Here is an 18,345-nt window from a genome sequence, read left to right as displayed (position 1 = left end):
GCTGCTGTCGCAGGGCATGAGTACGACTCAGGGAGTATCAGCCTTCTCTGTGATCTTAGCATGCACATCAGATGGACTTATGACATGTATGCTGTTAGCTGTAGGTTTTTAATGACCGCCCTATGACCATATTGCCCCGTCATTTCCATTTCCATTCAGTTTATTCTATACTTTCCTACTTAGCCTGTATCCGAGTGACTCAGCATCCTGCTGCAGATGGAGATATATTCATATGGTTTGGATCCAAACCTGTGCTGAATAGCATTTGTGAATACTTTTTTTTTTTCATATACAGAACTTTTCAGGGACTGACAGCCTGTCTAAGGGTTCAATATTAAATAAGTAAGACCTTATGAAATGATGCTAACTTCTTAACTATCTACATGGTAACCTAGCACTAGTTACAGGGAAAAGAGTTAGCATATCATTAACTAACTACATTGGTTTGTGGGGTTAATGGTTATTCAGGACTGACACATCCATGGTATGTGGAAGCTGGTCCTGGATGTTACCACATATCAGCAGCTCCTTTTACCTTTTACATTCCAGCAACCACAGACAGCTGTTTCCTAGATACTTTATTTCATCCTAATCCTAAAAGCCCTTTGATGTGATGTTAAAAGTCAAAACATACTGTTTAAATATATGAGCAAGTACATGAGCTAGGCTGCCAGACGATGTTATGTTAGAACAGTACGTTTTTTCCTGCCATGCTTAGTACTGATGAGCTCTACATTTAATTTTTACCCGGACATGCAGCTTTATCCTGGGTGTTTTAGGACAATATAATGGATTTGGCATATTTAAGATAATTTCTTTTAAAATTTGTGATCAAAAAATCAGGAGACATTATCCCAGGATGTTAAAAGTTTAAAATAAATGCCTTGGGTGATATTAATCTGCAGTAATCTCTGTGGTTGGAAAAAGAAACAGGATGAAATTCAGTTTCATAATATATGGCTCATTGATTTATTTACTATAGAACACTTAGGATCACCTTGGCTGTGATTCTGCCTTGTTCTTCGTCCCACTCAGATTCTTCAGCAGGTTAAATCAAACTCAGACAAATTATTTGCAAAGGCTGTTTGGCACCAGGTCACTTCCACATTGGCAGTTACAAATAGAAAGCCTTGTTTGATTGACAGCTGCCATTCACTCACCATGCATGTCTCCGGAGCTCGGGCTGCCTGATTTCCATTTGATCGACTGCCTGTGGCAAGGACAACAAACCATAGCATCTCCATCAGAGCTGTATCTGTGAATGTGTCATCTCACCTACTGGAACCTCGAAAGTGTTGAGCTTAGTCTGCAGCTTTTTGGTGCATTTCACGTTTGATGCTGCAAAGTGCAATACTGCCATTTAATGTCAGCTTCAGGTGCTAGAGATAACCTGTTTTTCAGGGCTGGGATGATATTTCTATTTGTTTTCTTAGAATTATTAGTATTATTATTTAGATTATCTCATGTTTAGCCCTTTGTTGGCATTTGCTTTTTATTATGTGATGTTTTGGTTGAGACTGAGAAGTTGTAGCAGCGTACAATTACAGAACAAGGGCTGAACAAATGCCTGTTTCAACAACCAACAGTCCCGATTTGTGTTTGACTTCAGTGATAGGCTACCTCCAAAACTAACAGGCACATTCAGCATCCAAGCACAGCTGCTGTTTTCTCCTCACGTGGCCTCACGTGGCCTGTAGCTGGATCCACTGTGGGGCCTATTCTTTACTGGGATTTCCTCACACAGTTGTCTGCTACCAACCAAAATATGAACAGTTTTACATCTGTTTTCATTAATGGAAACTATGGTGTTGTCATCTGATGCAAACATATGCTTTATTTTGTTTGTATGTGTGAAGCATCCATAAATGTGCTGTACCTTGTTTTACCACTGTTTTCCCCCAAGTAGATCGCAACAAGGTGTGACCAGGTGGGGAACCCTCCTATGCCACCTCGACCTCCTCCTTGACTCCTCACCCTGTACCCATACCTTACCCCAACACTCCTCCCTTAAATCCAACCCTCTCTAAGTACCATTCTTCCTATGCTTAGATCAGCTCCATGTATAATATATTAAACCCATACATACAGTGAATCAAATGCCGTTTTAACACATCAGTAACCTCTGTCTGACAGCTTTCAACTGAAACCTGCCTCTGCCTCCCAACACCATCCATGGTTTTGGCCATTTCATTCCAAAATGCTATTTTGCCCTTTTTTGGGGTGGAAATATTTTCCTGTATTTATTTTCTATTAAGTAGAAATCATGACTTCAATAAACAATAAAGAAGAGTTCTTTAAATGAACTTGATAATTATTTTAATAGTATCCAGTTTCAGTAATAGCCAGTGATAATCAGTGTGGTAGTAAATAGTTTAAAGAAATTCTTTATAATGCATCTTGGAATGAAACCTGTCATTTTGAGGTCAGTGTCTTTAAAAAGCAATATTTTTGTGTCTTTGTTCACAACATCCACTGTCAGCAAACTCAGGTCTGTTCACACAGAATTTCCCTTCTTCCAACCTGAGTAACATCAAGTACCACAGTAACAGCATTATAACACCTCCCACCTCCCACAGTGCACATACAGCCAGTGTTTGCCAGCACGGAGAACAGGTAGCCAGTGGAAGGTTGTTAGGAGGTGAATGAATGATGAATCACACAAAACAGAAAAAAAATATAGGTTTGTGTTTATAATTGTTGGTTGAGAAAAGCAAAGTGAATACATTGTAGGGAATCCTATGAAGAGTAGCACTGTACTGAATAGAAGGAAATCCTTCACTTGTTTGGGGAATGTGTGATAACTGGGCTACTTCCTGCTGTTTAAGACACCAAGAGTGTAAATATGGACATTTTTACTGTTGAAAATGTGAGTGGCTAAAGATTATTTACCTCACATTCCATTATTAATACAATAATACAAGAGCGAGATCAGTTTGGTATTTCTAACACTACGGTCTCCCCCTATAGGATACAATAATGTAACCAAAATAATGTGTTTACAATAGATAATAAATCTGTTCTTTTATTATTTTATCTTTTTACTCAACCTGAAAAAATTAAGAACAAACATTTTAAAGGATTGGTTCAGATTTTCTCATACTCACATGTCATATGTAGTTTTAGAGGGTTACTGGTTACTGTAATTGTTCTTTCTCTCCACACTGACCATGAAGTGATTCCTTCCTACGTAACTGAAATGAAACAATGAAAACGATGGCGATCAAAGTCCAGTTCTTGTTCTGTGCAGAAATGCTTTTCTGAAGTTCAGCTGAAGCCTGTTCATCTCACAAAGTGCTTTTAGTACAAATTTCACTGTGTGAGACACAGCTGAGGAAAATCACTGGTAGTTTCATGTAGTTTGATTTTGTTGCTGCGACACAGTGCCAACAATGAAAGCTACATATGACCACCACAGTGAAGATAGATAGTAACGACTTCTGAACCCCACTATTAGCTCTGGCTAATGTCAAATAATGGGACACTAAGGAACATGGCCAATGGGTGTTGAACACACAATCAATGTGAAACTTTTTCAGCTCACATGCATGTGTCTTTGCCTCAGTTGTCTCGCCCACTGGCTTCTGTACATTAACACATATTTACTTTACTTTACCGCTTCTATGAGTGTAAATGCTTCATATCTAGTGTGCAATGAATGAAATCTGAACCTGTCCTTTAAATTATTTTTGAATGCAGATGGCCTGCTGAATATTACAGGCCATACTCTGCAGGATGGAGTGAGAGTGAAAGGGAGAAATTGAGACAAACAGACTCTGGACTGTAATGGAAGTGAAAACAGAGCAGTGTTGAGAGAGTTGCAAGAGGGATTTTGTTTTCAGGGTCCAGCTCTCTGTTCTCAGTCCAGGAATATGATGATGAACAGTTGTGGCCTCAGCCTCATCTGAGCCAGATGTCCTCATTATCATTTGAACCTTCACATCCCCATAAGCGTCACATTTTAGCCACTGAAACTAGTCCAATCTCACTTTCTCTCCTGTTTCCTGGCTGTATCTGGGTGTTGAGGGGTATTCTTTGAAAGCTATCAGAATATCTTATGTGGTTGTTCCCTTAGTCCTCTTTGTAAATGTGTGAGTGTCTGGTCTAAAACCACTCTGGCCCCCTGGTCACTGTAAAGGCATGCTAGACTAATGTGCATCAGAGCATGGAAGTTGTTGCATGTGGTTGTGATTGGAGTAAAGGGGCCTCATAAGGCCACAGAGGAAGACAGAAGCCCTGTCATCGTATCACATGGATGCCACGCTGTTTGTTACACCAGAGCTAATTGCTGTGGAGTCCAGGGTCATTTTAGGGCTTCTACAGAGCCTGTGGCACCATAACTGATAAGCTTTCCCATGGAGGCTGAGCAGTCTAATATGCTACAGTAATAATTGGAACATACCATCAGCTCCCTTTTTTAAAACCACCCTGGTCTGCCAGTTCAAGTACCTCTCTGTCTTGTTCACAAATGAGGGTAAAATGGGCCGTGAGGTCAACAGATGAATTGGTGTGGCCTCTGCAGTAATGTGGGTGTGGTAGTGGACCCCTGGGCTGAGGAGGAGCTGGGCAGTCTGTCTGTGTTCCCGCCCTCATCTGCAGTCAAGATATTTAGGCAGTGACCTAAAGAATGAGAATGGAAATTGAATCTGTCAGTTAGCATCTGATTGGTCAGGTGTGATGGGATGAGGAAGTAGACAGGGTTTGAACCTTGATCTCAAGCTTTTTTTTTATTTTTTATTATTCTTCACACAGCTTCCACCATCACTTTACATGTTTACAAATGACTGCGGCATCATGTGAACCTTTAAGCTAAACGTGCATCCATTAACTTATTCCCATTTCTATGGTTTATCATGTCTTTCTATGACAGCAGGAACTTTACCCTGCCACTGAGTGTGGCCATTCAGAAAAGCTATAGAAACACGATGTACTACTGAGCAAACTAACCAAGAGCAGGAACCAAAAGGATGTCACGTCTTTTTGTCAAGACATGGTGTGAGGTGTCACAGATGCTGTGTCACTGTCCTCCATGATGACTCACCACACGGGAGGAAACTAGCCCGATGTTTATTTTTGTACCTGATGCCCCACAACTGACGGGTTAGGACTATTATCTTGGAATTACACTGCAGTAGTGTTGGGAGCCAATGCCTTCTGCCGTGTTGTGAGTACAGAGAAGGACACGAAGGGTGTTGTATTGATAAAGACTTAGCTGTTTTCAAATTCCTCTGTTGATGACCTTGCAGCTTCCACTGGAGGAAACTACAGTGGATCTAGTGTCACACCAAATATAATAGTTATTTAATAATACTTTAACACAAAAAAAAAAAAACGTAACAACCCTACAACTGTAATGGGATGTTGATTCAAATAGTGCAAATCCTCATTTGGATCCTTTTTGGTGTCCAACTGAGCTCCGCCCACTTCAGATCAGTAAAAATAGCACCAGCAAAAACACAATGACATCAATATGTCAACTCTTCAAACCTTGGCCGAGAATGTTGTGGTCATGTATGAGCCCATCGTTCATGGTAAGAGGCTGAAACTGGTTAAAAAAAAAAAAAAGAAAGGCTTTAAAGGCTTTAGTGTCATAAGAATGTGGCAGGGAGAGTTGTTGAGAGTCAGTCTGATATACTGTTTTATACTATTCTCTAATGAGCTCTGGGTATTGTTGTCACTTTGACATACGTGTATTCATTTTCCATCAGTCTCCAGTATAGACAAACTCTGGTGTTAGCTTGTCCTAGTCCTAGAAAATCCACCTCAGACACATGAGAGAAGCATCTGTTGTTACTTGCTGTGCAGTGGTAAGTTGATCAGTTTCTATCAGACTCTGTGCTCATCGTGTGTTTCTGACAAAGTCATAAAATCGCTGAATAAACAGAAGAAAAGAAATAGAAACTGCAAAGATGAAACTCACAGAGGTTTATTCAAACATCTCACCCCAGACAGTGACATGATAAATTAAAAAAAAATGTTTAGTTTTTTGTTTTTTTTTCCTTTTCAGTAGCAGATTAGTTTAAGATCTTAATCACTGAGGTGTCCACTGGACATGTTGTTGATTAAGATCCCTGATGCACAGTCTCAAGTATGATCAGATTTGCATGGAGAACAATGGAGTCCTCCTTTAACTAAAGGACAAAGGAAGCCTTCCTGTGAATTACCTGACTGACTGCATGTTCACACACAGATTTCACACTGACTTGTTCATGTAAACCAGGATTACATGATACACACAGCTGAATGGTTGTGGGGGGGGGGGGGGGGGGGGGTGCATGTCCCTGTGTGAGGCTGCCTGTATAGTGGAGTGTTTAGTGCTCAGGAATAACATCACAACTAGTCTCACATACCCCAGTTAGTGTGCTTTAAACGTATTCCCTCCAACCCCATACAGTCATGTATTATAAATATAGTAAAATACATATTTTACCATTTATTGTTTCTTTGGATGTTTTGTTTTTGATAGAATCAGCTGTTTCGGCCTTTCTACAACATATTGCTTTATAGTAGATTATAATAGAGGGTAAAGTCAGTGATTCTCTGGGCTGCTGTGTGAATATTCTACTCACAGTGGAAAACAGTGGAAACACAAAAAAGAAAAAAGTGAAAAGAAAAAAAGTGATTATGTTTTTGCAGGCCACTCTGTGGTATAAGATATGGCTAAAATGTGCATAATGATTCTAAAGTGGCTGTGAAAGGAACAGTTTCTTGGAAACAGGCTTATTCTCCTTTCTTTCTGAGAGTTAGATGTAAAGACCAATACCAGTCCTTTACTTATACTGAAGCTTCTGCTACTTTCTCTACTCTCTCTCTCCCTCTCTCCCTCTCTCCCTGTGCACTTTGTTGCTTCATGCACCTGCAGCCTTGTGGCATATTTGTAAAGTAAAATAGACACAGAAGACAACCTAAAGTTCGGAGGTTGAAGAACCTGAACATAATAAAAATACATAAACCATAAATAATTACAAAGACAACTCAAATCAAAATGTACCTTTAAGTGCCACAGGTTTACCATTGACCCTCTTCCCAGAGGGTATTTCCTCACTGTGGCATCATCAGCAAACTGAAATATTTTAACTGAGTCATCACAGGTTGTCCAGTCATTTGTGTAAAGCAGTGGAGAAAGGCACCAGTTCTGTGGAGGCTCAGAGTTAATTGTATGTGGGTTCAGCAGAAAGTTGGAAGTTTTCCTTCCTGCAACAAGTCAAGAATCCAGAAGCTTCAAAAGAGTTTCTCTGGGATTAACTGTATTCATAACTGTAATCAGTTAACAATATACATACAGATGAGGAAACCTGTTTTTTAGGCCCAGGCACCACAGCTGGATCCTTGAGATGACCGACAGACCTGAACCCATTAAAAATAGAGGTTAAAATATGTTAAAACTCATTTCATTTACTGGCTAATTTTAAATTATCCTAGAACTCGTCCCTTCCCTTCTTCAAATCTGTTATCTCCTGCAAACATTTCCTCATCCCTCCACCGTCCCCACTATGAATTCTATCCTTCAGTTTCTCTTTGTGTTACCTTCTTGCTTGTTGCTCTGCTCTTTCTGTTTCATACAGTATTTGGCAGCTTTATACAGAATTTTATCTCCACTTTGAAAAGCAGCATTTTGTTCTCATACACTGCTTTAAGACCCGTGTTAAACCAGGGTTTGCTGTTACTATAGAAAGTCACTGGCTTAGATGAGAGGCCGCAACATCTTCACTGTAACTGAAATAAGACGTCACTGTGTTCACCAGTAAAAGAACAAGAGTCTGTACAAACGTCCCAGATGATGCAGTCCAGGCTGTCCATTAACCTGCTGTTTGTCACATCTGACCATGATCTCATTACTTTGCTTACGCTGGAGTCTGTACTTGTACTATTTTAGCTGATGAGAACTCCTGGACATGGCACTAAGGTCTGGATCTGAAACATGGGGGTCTCATGGTCCAGAGAGCAGGATTGTGATAGCTGGTGACCATCCAGGCACCAGCAGTTGTTAACATGGAATCAGACAATGGCAGAATGGTCAGCTCCATACAGGGAGAAACCAGACTGCTCTATGGCTGCATGCAGGACTCTGGAAGTGAGCACACATAGGTGGACCAGTCCTGCACTTTGTATATCTACCACCCACCCTGACCACCTCCCTCTAGCATGGTACTTAAATGCAGCACTTCATTCTCTTGAAAAAAAATGTTGCTGAACATAAGACAGGCAGTGAGACAGGTGTTGAGGTGATGATTACAGCTCTGCACTTAACACGCAGACATAACACTGGTATCAATCTTCTCATCTCAGTCTCTGAAAGAAGGTTGAACTGTTCCTTTAAGTATAAAATCTCTCTCCACCATGGTATCCTAGAAATACTAGACATTTTCATCCATGTATGAAGAAGAAAATGTGTCTTGGTAAAGTAAATTAGAGTAGTGCCAGCTACATTTCTTAATATCAAATGGTTAACATCAGTGGTGTAGTTACCGAGGTAATGCGACAGGACAACGGATAGGAAGCCAGTCACAGGGTTACACTGGCTGCAAAGATTGGCCTCCTCTCTGCCCAGCCTAACACTAGTACTGATGCCCTGAGCACTGTGCATTAGGAGCATTATGCATGAACCAGGATACCTTACATAACAGTGTTTCCCCCAGACTTTCCATTTTTCTCATTGATGTTTTTGTTGATACCCAGAAAAACCTGTTGTTGTTGTGTGTCTCATTAACCCAGCTGATCTAAACACACCTGATTCATATCCTGCCACATTTGAAAAGTAGTTACAAATGAATTCTGACTACGATGTTAAAGTCTGAAAACCAATTTCTGCTACATGTGCTGTTTATCAGTATTAGTAATACTGACAGATCTGATTACTGCAGGCTGTGTGTGGATAATTATGTGTGTGGTGTAACAGTGGCTGCTTTCCACAGGGGGACCAAAGGCAAAGACATCAGCACTATCAAGTCACTGAGGGTTCTCCGAGTACTCAGGCCTCTCAAGACCATCAAACGTCTGCCGAAGCTCAAGGTTCTGCTCCTTTACTGTTCTCTGGTTTGTTTTTGGTTCATTTAACCAGGTTAGCAGGTCTCAGCTGTGATCAAGGCAGGCAATCTTACTGCCACAATACTGTTTTCAGTTTGAATTATCTGTGACATACATGGAAAATGCTGATTACACCATACACCATAACCACCTCATCTGTAAAATTCAACAGACGAACAGTGTTACTCCATCTTCCCTGTGGTTCTCAGTTCCAAGCCCATTGGTTCCCACTTCAGTTCAAATATACAGCTTCATTTTCAAAAAAACAGAAAATAGTTCATTTGTGAGGGACTATTTATTTGTTTATTACCTTTGGATTATAAATATAATAATGTAGAAGTGGTAATTGGCATCAGTACTGCTCTGTTTCATGAGGCAACAAAAAAACTTAGAAACTAAGTCCATCACTTTGGATGAGCTCAGCAGAAACCACAGCAGCTGTTTTCATTCATGCTTGTTTGAACTGCAAAATGCAGAAATCTGTTACATGTATATTAACAAAAAAAAAAAAAAAAAAGCAAAAAACAAAACAAAACAAGGTTTTAAATCAGATGAGAGTTTATCTGTCTCATTGTGAAAACCGGACCCCAGCTGTACCTGTACCCTACACACAATACATGTGGGGCCTCATGTACTAACGGTGCGTACGCATCAAAATGTTGCCAATGTTCCACGCACACGTCGGGATGTACAAAAATCAACTCTGCGGGGATTTTTTTCAAATTTTCGAGCTGCCGTGAGAGTGTGCGTACCGCCACGCAAACTCTGTCATTTGATAGTGCCAAAATACAAAGTCGAGAAACTCTCTTTATACACAGAATATGTTCCCCCAAATTTTCCCTATAATTTTCCCTATAAATGGCTGCGTGAAGTCAGGCGTAATTGCGCAAGAATGGCAGCTTAGGCACAACTAGAAGATAGTGCTATGATGAAATCTGAAAGCTGTGCAGTCCTTCTTACATGAGGCCCCTGGTATCTTGTTGAGCATAGGGTATGAGTAACTTACACTGTTAAGCTGCTTCTCTCAGAAAGCTGAGCCTTTCTGCTCTTTGTTTGTTCCTCTCAGCTCCATTTTGTTTTTTTCCATCCTCCCTGTGTTTGAGTTGTTGCAAAGTGATCTTACACACGTGAATTGATTATTAGCTGCACGCCTTATAAATGACATGCTAATGCAGCAATTGTCCCATTATTGGGACAAGGTGCATGTTTGTATCACTGAGATTAATATAGAATCAAATTCAGATGAAAAATGCCATTAACAGATGGAACAGGTAATAGTTTTCATGTTTTGTCATGTTCTGAAATAATTTTCCACTTATTCCCCAAATGAAACGTGTGTGTGTGTTTGTGTGTGTCCTCAGGCAGTGTTCGACTGTGTGGTCAACTCTTTGAAGAACGTGCTGAACATCCTCATCGTTTACATCCTCTTCATGTTCATCTTTGCCGTCATTGCAGTTCAGCTCTTCAAAGGAAAATTCTTCTTCTGCACAGACGAGTCCAAGGGCCTGGAGAAGGACTGCAAGTTGGTCTAAGATCCCCAACTTCCTCATTTCTTATTTTAGCAACTTTTTAACTGTGAACCATCGAACGTCGGTGTGGTCAAAACCCGACCTCATGCCTGTCTATCCCCACTCAGCTGTATTTATGCCTTCATATCTTCCAGAGGACAGTTCTTGGACTACGACAAAGACGAGGTAGCTGCCATGACCCGAGAGTGGAAAAAATATGATTTCCATTATGACAATGTGCTGTGGGCCTTCCTGACGCTCTTCACTGTTTCCACTGGGGAGGGCTGGCCAACGTAAGTGCAGTTGATGTGACTCCCTCTTTGAGTTAAAGACGTGTGTGATGCTGTCAGAGTGGAAATGACACTCACCTGAGGTGAATGTGACGCCTTAAAAAATAGGATTCACCCAGGATTCATAAATGTTACTTTAACGGTTCCTGTGGGAAAATTGGATCATTGAAAATGCAAGTAGGAACAGAAGACTACAAAAACTTAATCTAAATACAATAAAGGGAAGATATTCAACTTAAAATACTGATAACGTACTGTACAGAGTGGATCCATCTGTATGTAACTGACATGGATTTGCCTTCATTTTCCTTTGGGCTCAGACTGAAGGATCATTTCACACAGATCTAACCTGTTCGGTCCCACTCATCCAGCAGTAGGCCAGTCTTTACTAAGTCCCTCTGCGCAGCCAAACATGGTTCAGTCCCACAGAGCTTTATTTTGAATTCTAGTGGAGATCCCCAAATTTCCAAAGATTCACAAAATCTGAGGCTGAATTTTGGATCGTGTGTTTAGAATTAAGGTCACGTCATCTCGAATATCTCCATCTGCTTAAATGATGCAGCCATTAAGAAAAAGCACATGGAATCTTTGGTTTAAATATTTCAACAGCATGTAGCTTCAGTTAAGAGCCTGAGCTTGGCAGACAGTGTGGAATTGGATGATTTTTCCCAACACTGAAATACTGAAGCTGCATTCATTTTTTTTTTTGGCCACTTTTTTTGGGGAAACAAACTGTGCCCACTGCTTCTGAAAAGTGCTGTCTAAATAAACTTGTAAGTCTAACTAGATCCGGTTTGGTCTCCAGCTCCAGCTCCAGAGAAACATGGCAGAGCTTCCTCTCTGAAAACAGCTGCCTCCTCCTCCTCCTCCTACAGGAAGCAGTAATTTTACACATGACAGTTCTGTTTCATTGTCTTATGGAGAACTACTCAGCCTGTAGAAATGTCCTCTGTGTCTCTGGAGAACTTTTGTCAAATCTGAGAAAAATCACTCTGATAATGTCAAAGTGACATCAAACTGGGTTTGAGATTTTAAAAATCTCATAAACACTGTGCCGAAATGAAAGAGCAGTGGTATTACACCTCCTTTCCCATTCTGTTTTTCATCAGGTAACCATATTTCCACACATTTCCCATAGATGCAGATACACATTCTTTCACTGGCAGTATCCTACAGTGAAAGGAGGGAATCGTTTTGTTCTTTCTCTGATGTTGCTTTTCAGATGTTGCAGAAAGTGCTGGAGGGTTTTGTTTGCAGGTGCAGCTGAAATATTACGGAGTTATTTTTGGGAAAAGATTGAGCTGGAGGAGAGAATGGTGTTGTCAACAGGAACACACTGACCTGTTACCTTTCAGTCATAAGACAGTGTTGGGGTGGTCACTTGTCCATTGGGACCTTATTATTGAAGACCTCCTGGTCTGTTTGCAGTTGTCAATGATATACACCTCACTGCTAATAACCTGAAAGTTGAATTTTAACACTGTTAGGCAAAATACTCCTTCATATAACAAATGCTGAAAATTAATTCATGTCTATGACACATTCACAAAAGACTTTTAGATTCTTCTTTTTGGTAAAGTTTTTTAGAACATATGAATTTTAGCTCAGTCTGTGGAGCTGGGTAAAAAGGTTCTCTATTTATCTTGTTTTATTAGAAAAAGTAAGTATTGCCACATTGGAGCATAACGTTACAGAGTGGACGTGTTACTGTATCTCACCTCCTGACTTCATGTTGTGCTCCTCTCTCCCTGCAGTGTACTGAAGCACTCTGTGGATGCCACCTTTGAAGACCAGGGTCCCAGTCCAGGCTACCGGATAGAAATGTCCATCTTCTATGTGGTCTACTTTGTGGTCTTCCCTTTCTTCTTTGTCAACATCTTCGTCGCTCTGATCATCATTACCTTCCAGGAGCAGGGAGACAAGGCCCTGTCTGAGTGCAGCTTGGAGAAGAACGAGGTAAAGCACAGACATGACAGACAGCTCAGAGCTTTATGTTGTTTTGGCTGCCAGTGTCTGAGACGTTTGAGCACAGCCAGCCACAGACCGTGGGTCACAGACGATTCCCTCTGCTCACATCAGTGCGGAATCTGAATGATCAGTAACACATGTGTTCTTTGAATGGAGACAGTGAAGCAGAGGTGTGGTGTCTGTCTTTGTTACAGAGGGCATGCATAGACTTTGCCATAAACGCCAAACCTCTGACACGCTACATGCCAGAGAACACGCAGTCCTTCCAGTACAGGATGTGGAAGTTTGTGGTCTCAGCTCCGTTTGAGTACTCCATCATGATCATGATCGCTCTCAACACTGTGGTACTCATGATGAAGGTAAGAACTATTGAAGATGTTAATTATTAAATGCAGATTTGATATAGTGGGTTAAGCTTGTTCAGATGTGTTCAGATCTTTTATGAAGTCAGTCCTGGATTCATTAGCTTGAGGAAAGAAAAGACATTTTGAGACACAGTCCCTTTCTCCCTGAGGGTTAGATGTTCAGACGGATACTGCTCTCAGGTCAGTGCAGTGAACATGAAGCTACAGCTAGCAGCTGTTTAGCTTAGAAGACTAAAGAATAGACACAGAGGGGACACAGCCGGCCTGTGTCTGTCCAAAGGAAACACAGTCTGCAAACTAGCACCTCATAAACACACTAAATAACAGGTTGTGTGTCATGTATTTCATCGCTGGTGCTGATCTTCTCAGCAAGAAAGCGAGTATTTTTTAAAATGTTGAACTGTTCCTTTAATAGTCTTACAGCTACAAGTCAGCAAGGAAAACCTGATGAGCAGAAGTGTGCCCTGTATCATCCCTCACCTCTGTCTTTCAGTTCCACGGAGCTCCAGAGTTCTATGAAGCGATGCTGAAGAACCTCAATATAGTCTTCACCACTCTCTTCTCTCTGGAGTGTATCCTCAAGATCATTGCTTTTGGTCCTCTGGTGAGTAACGTTTACCGAGCACAGCTTCATGTCCTGAATTAAAAAAAAAACAAAAACTAATGATTTTCAACTGCTGTCTCTCAGAACTACCTGAAGGACGCCTGGAACGTGTTTGACTTTGTGACAGTGCTGGGCAGCATCACTGACATCCTGGTGACTGAAATCAATGTAAGAGCACCCTTCCCCACCCACTGCACCCTCACCTCAACAAGGCTGAATGCACTGTCTCCATACAGCACTGCTCTCATGGTAATGAGCTTGGGCAGGGACAGTCTGTACAGCAAGCTTTCAGCAAACAAGTTAACCAGCCATATCAGCAAAGACAATCACATGGCAGTGGTCCAGGGAGCCTGATCGCTTTAGACGCAGGGAGAGGGGAGGATTGTGAGGGAGTCTGTTGTTAATAGGCAGGATTTATCATACAGGGCTGATACAGGAGCTGAGGGCTTCTCTGAATCCAGCTCAGAGACTAATCTTTAATGCGTGCTTTACACTGGACAAATACCCAGCTGTGTTTTCTGTGTTTGACAGTTTCTTTGACAGATTTACATGTGTGTATTTGTTGACCTGTATCAGTTTATGTTGTGCAATATGACTGTTCCTGTTCTCTTGCTTCTCCCTCTTCCTTTCTGTTGTCCTTACTCTGCCTCTCTCTCTCTCTCTCTTTATATCTCTGTATTTTTCTGTCCTTCTCTCTCTCCCTTTACATTTTCATCTTGTTGATTGTCGTCCCTGGTGTTGCCATGCCCTGGTCCCAAACATCACTAGACTACGGTGAGTGACATTCTGTTGCCATCTTCTGCTCTTAGCTTGCATAGTGTTTTCTTTAACATATAAAATGTTACTCCAGCTATTTAGTATTGTACTGCCATGAATGTGGGGAGGTCATGAGAGAGGCACTAAGAAGAATGGTCAGAGCTGATGTCACACAGGCTCAGATATCCCGACTTTAGCCCTTTTCAAACATGGTTCTTGTTACACACAGTGAATGAGCTGACAGATGTTTTCAAAACTCTTCACACGATCAGTACAACAGCAGACAGACTGTAGATCAGAACTGTTTTCTGACTCAAACTCATCCACCACCTTAACTCTGTGTTCACAGTCCATTTGCTGTTCTCAAAGTTGTTCAGTTCAAATTCTAAACCAGACATAACACAAAATTAATGTGAATGAGTCTGTAATTTCCTGCGTTCTGCTTCATTTACACCTGAAAAGAAATTTTTTTTAAATGCATTTACTCCAAATTGGGCCTTAAAATACTGAGCACCTCGTTTCATTCCTTGATGGCCTCTATCAAAGACCTGTGCCAGGTGAGGAAAGAGGCCAGAACATTTTGTAATCATATGGGACACTGTGCTGTTTCACCATTCTCTTCCAGTCTGAGTGGTTTACAGCCAGTCTCAGGACAGTGCCACTTTCCCCTCCACCTTACTCTCCATTCCTGAACCTCATAGAGGAAGTGGGAAAGTTTAGGATCGTCAGCCACAACATTGTCAGGATGGATCAGGCTGCAAAAAGATGGATCAGGCTGCTTGTTGGTAAAGAGGAGTGTGGGAAGATTTTTGAAAAACTGACGTCAGTGCAGAGAAATGTATTTTACCTACTGTAAAAAACAAAAACCAAAAAAAAACTAACAGAAAAGCTGCAGCAGCACAAGGTTTATTACACTCAGAGAGAAATTAAATGTACATATCAATAATATAATCAATCACTTAACTGTCACTTCATTTGCACAAAGAAAATCAAATCAGTCTGACACAGTTACAATGATCAAACCTGCACTGCTCTCTAAGCTTTTCCTCGTTCCATCAATGGGAGCAGCCTGAATGATTTTATGAGCAAACCCTTTACATACAAATGGGTATTTGTATGGGTATTAAACGAGTCTCCACTTAATGTCTTGTCATTTTATGTTCTGTAAAACTGGAAGCAGAATTCTGATAAACCATGAAGATGATTAGCACATTTATTAGTGGGTTCATTTGAAAAGTGTCCTGATGGTCATTGGTCCAATAGAACAAGGTTTAAAATGCTTCACAGATGAAGCCTGTGAGAGAAGAGAGAGCAGGCGTCTTCCTTCACATCTTCACATGGCTGCTTCTTATGCAGACATCAAATATTGCATAAACACAGTTTATCTGTTTATCTGTTCTATATTTGTAGCCTTCTTCCTTACTCTGAGATGACTCTGCCATCATCAGGGTTGCTTCCTCAAACCTGACCGAGCTCCTCCAGCACCACACACAACCGTTTCCTCAAACTCAGTCGCACTAACCGCGATGGTTAAAATTGTATAATATGTTGAAATATTGAATCATTGGAGTGCTCCTCTGTGGCAGGAGATGGGTTTGTCTCTAGTGGGCCATCACAGCGTGTTTCAGTGAGCTCAGCTCGTCGCATGAGAACGTTCTTCTTCTGGGGGTGTGTGGAATGATTCACAGCAGGGACAGGCTGTCATGTTTAGTGATGGGCCAACAGTCTACACAGTTTCTTTGCTGAATGATGCCTTCAACACAGAGTGCCCGTCACCAGCTGATAATCTGTAACCAGCTGAAGTGACTTTTAAAATAATGAAACCCTGATAAGGGTGTGTTTTAATCAGAGAGGTGAGAGGGGTATTTGGTTGGTAAGTGCTTGATGTCCCACGTATGTCTCACAGGACAGACTGCTGAACCTGAGCTTCCTGAGGCTGTTCAGAGCCGCTCGGCTCATCAAGCTGCTGAGGCAGGGATACACCATCCGCATCCTGCTGTGGACCTTCGTCCAGTCCTTCAAGGTGCTCACACACTGTGTCACACGCTCACTTCACACACGCACACACACACATGGCGTGTGTGTATGTTAGCATCCACATTGGCGTGCACACAGACTAGTTTACTTGCACAAACTCGCTTCACAGCCATGTACAGTATCTCCCTGCACACGCAAACTCAAACATCCTGGAATAATTCAGAGTGGATATTAATAATTAAGTGTGTTTTGGTTTCCCATTGTTCCCTTTAGGCCCTGCCTTATGTTTGCCTGCTGATTGCTATGCTGTTCTTCATCTATGCCATCATTGGGATGCAGGTGCGTGATGCTGCTCCGCTGTGGTCACAGAGGTCATGATACTCATACAGTTTAAGCCACATCATTAAATTGTTGTGGCTTAAACATGAGAAATATTAATTGCACCTTGCTAAGACAGGACAAATCCATTTCCCTCTCTGTGTCTCTGTGTCTGCAGGTGTTTGGAAACATTGACCTGAATGAGGACACAGCTATCAATCACCACAACAACTTCCGCACATTCCTCCAGGCTCTCATGCTGCTGTTCAGGTATAAGAAGCCTTATTATATAAACTTAAATACATCACATGAGCACGTTAGAGCACTTTGACCAAACACAGACTGTTTTCCATGAAAGAGTCATCACTTCCAGTTGGGCAAACAGCCCAGTAGGTAATGAGCAGCTGAACCAAAACCATAGTGTTATTTAAACATGAAATTGTACCTCATCTATATTTGATGATATCACAGCTACAATGGCAGTTATAGAGAAAGGCATAAACAAGGTACAGTAGTGTGTGTTCAGCAAACATGGACAGAAACCTAGAATTAGTCCACTGGGTATAATGACTCATTATACAAGAACAAGAACTTGGAGGGGAAACACTCTGGACCTGAAGACACAGTCAGACAATCCATCCTATCTGTGAGACTCTTATAAAGTGAGGCAGGAGAGGAGGGAGATCCATTGTCATTCTTTAGGAAACTACAAACTAGTCTATGGTCCTAACCTGCAGCAGCACAATCAGATCTTTGACTTACATATCCATTAAAGGTAATGACCTGCTTAATTAACAAAGTGTATCACCCAAAACAACTACAGGGTTAAATAATTACAGTATTAGTATTCTTGGATTGTTAGTACTTATGTATTAATGTATAAGAAACATACCATTTTTGCGGCTTGTCGAGGTGAAATGCAAATGCGATATTTTTTACTAATACTGCTACCACTAAAATCATAGGAGTAGTAATACTCGGATAAACATCCTCAAACTCTGAGTACATCTCTGTTACATAGATGCTGCATTTTAAAGCTGATGGGGAATTTAAAATGACCGTCCATGATTGGAACAGTCAGTGTTCGGGTTTGTGATTTGGCCGTGGCTTCTTGTTTACTTGCGGCCTTTTTTCTTCTGAAACAAATTATCCATTTCATTTGAATTTCTGCAAATACTTGGATATCAGCCATGAGGTGAATACACTGAGAAACAGCAAATCATCAAACTCAGTGGGCTGGATGGTCCCTTGCCAGGAGGGATCTCAGGTGGCAGCAGATTCTGAAGTTTTAAGAAGTTGTATACTAAGAACGAGTCAATACATCCCCACTGAAACTGTAATTTGTGAGAACAGTGGAAGACACAGAGCACTGAGTTCATTCTTAACCCTAGAAACAGTAATGTGACAAAAAAAGGTTCATTTCCAACGTTTACACTGCACCGCTCTTCCTCAGTGGATGGAGTTTGCTGAGCTGGGCCTCTGTTGCTCTGTTGGAAGAAGGAACACTTTGAGATCTAATCAGAATTCTGTCCCGT

The 18,345-nt window shown here is 41.2% G+C and overlaps 1 protein-coding gene across 1 annotated transcript in view; it reads left to right on the top strand.

The window, feature by feature from the left end:
- Window positions 1-18,345, top strand: part of LOC121184955 (voltage-dependent N-type calcium channel subunit alpha-1B-like) — a 55,975-nt gene that overhangs the window by 17,116 nt on the left and 20,514 nt on the right. Inside the window, 11 exon segments of the mRNA XM_041042888.1 lie at window positions 8,913-9,009; window positions 10,386-10,546; window positions 10,688-10,825; window positions 12,577-12,778; window positions 12,985-13,149; window positions 13,649-13,759; window positions 13,844-13,927; window positions 14,528-14,533; window positions 16,422-16,538; window positions 16,766-16,831; window positions 16,989-17,080. Of these exon segments, the coding sequence (XP_040898822.1) occupies window positions 8,913-9,009; window positions 10,386-10,546; window positions 10,688-10,825; window positions 12,577-12,778; window positions 12,985-13,149; window positions 13,649-13,759; window positions 13,844-13,927; window positions 14,528-14,533; window positions 16,422-16,538; window positions 16,766-16,831; window positions 16,989-17,080 (1,239 nt within the window).

This window comes from Toxotes jaculatrix, chromosome 7 (assembly GCF_017976425.1).
Source record: "Toxotes jaculatrix isolate fToxJac2 chromosome 7, fToxJac2.pri, whole genome shotgun sequence".
Taxonomy (NCBI): Eukaryota; Metazoa; Chordata; class Actinopteri; family Toxotidae; genus Toxotes; species Toxotes jaculatrix.
This window is presented reverse-complemented; position numbering and strand designations above follow the sequence as displayed.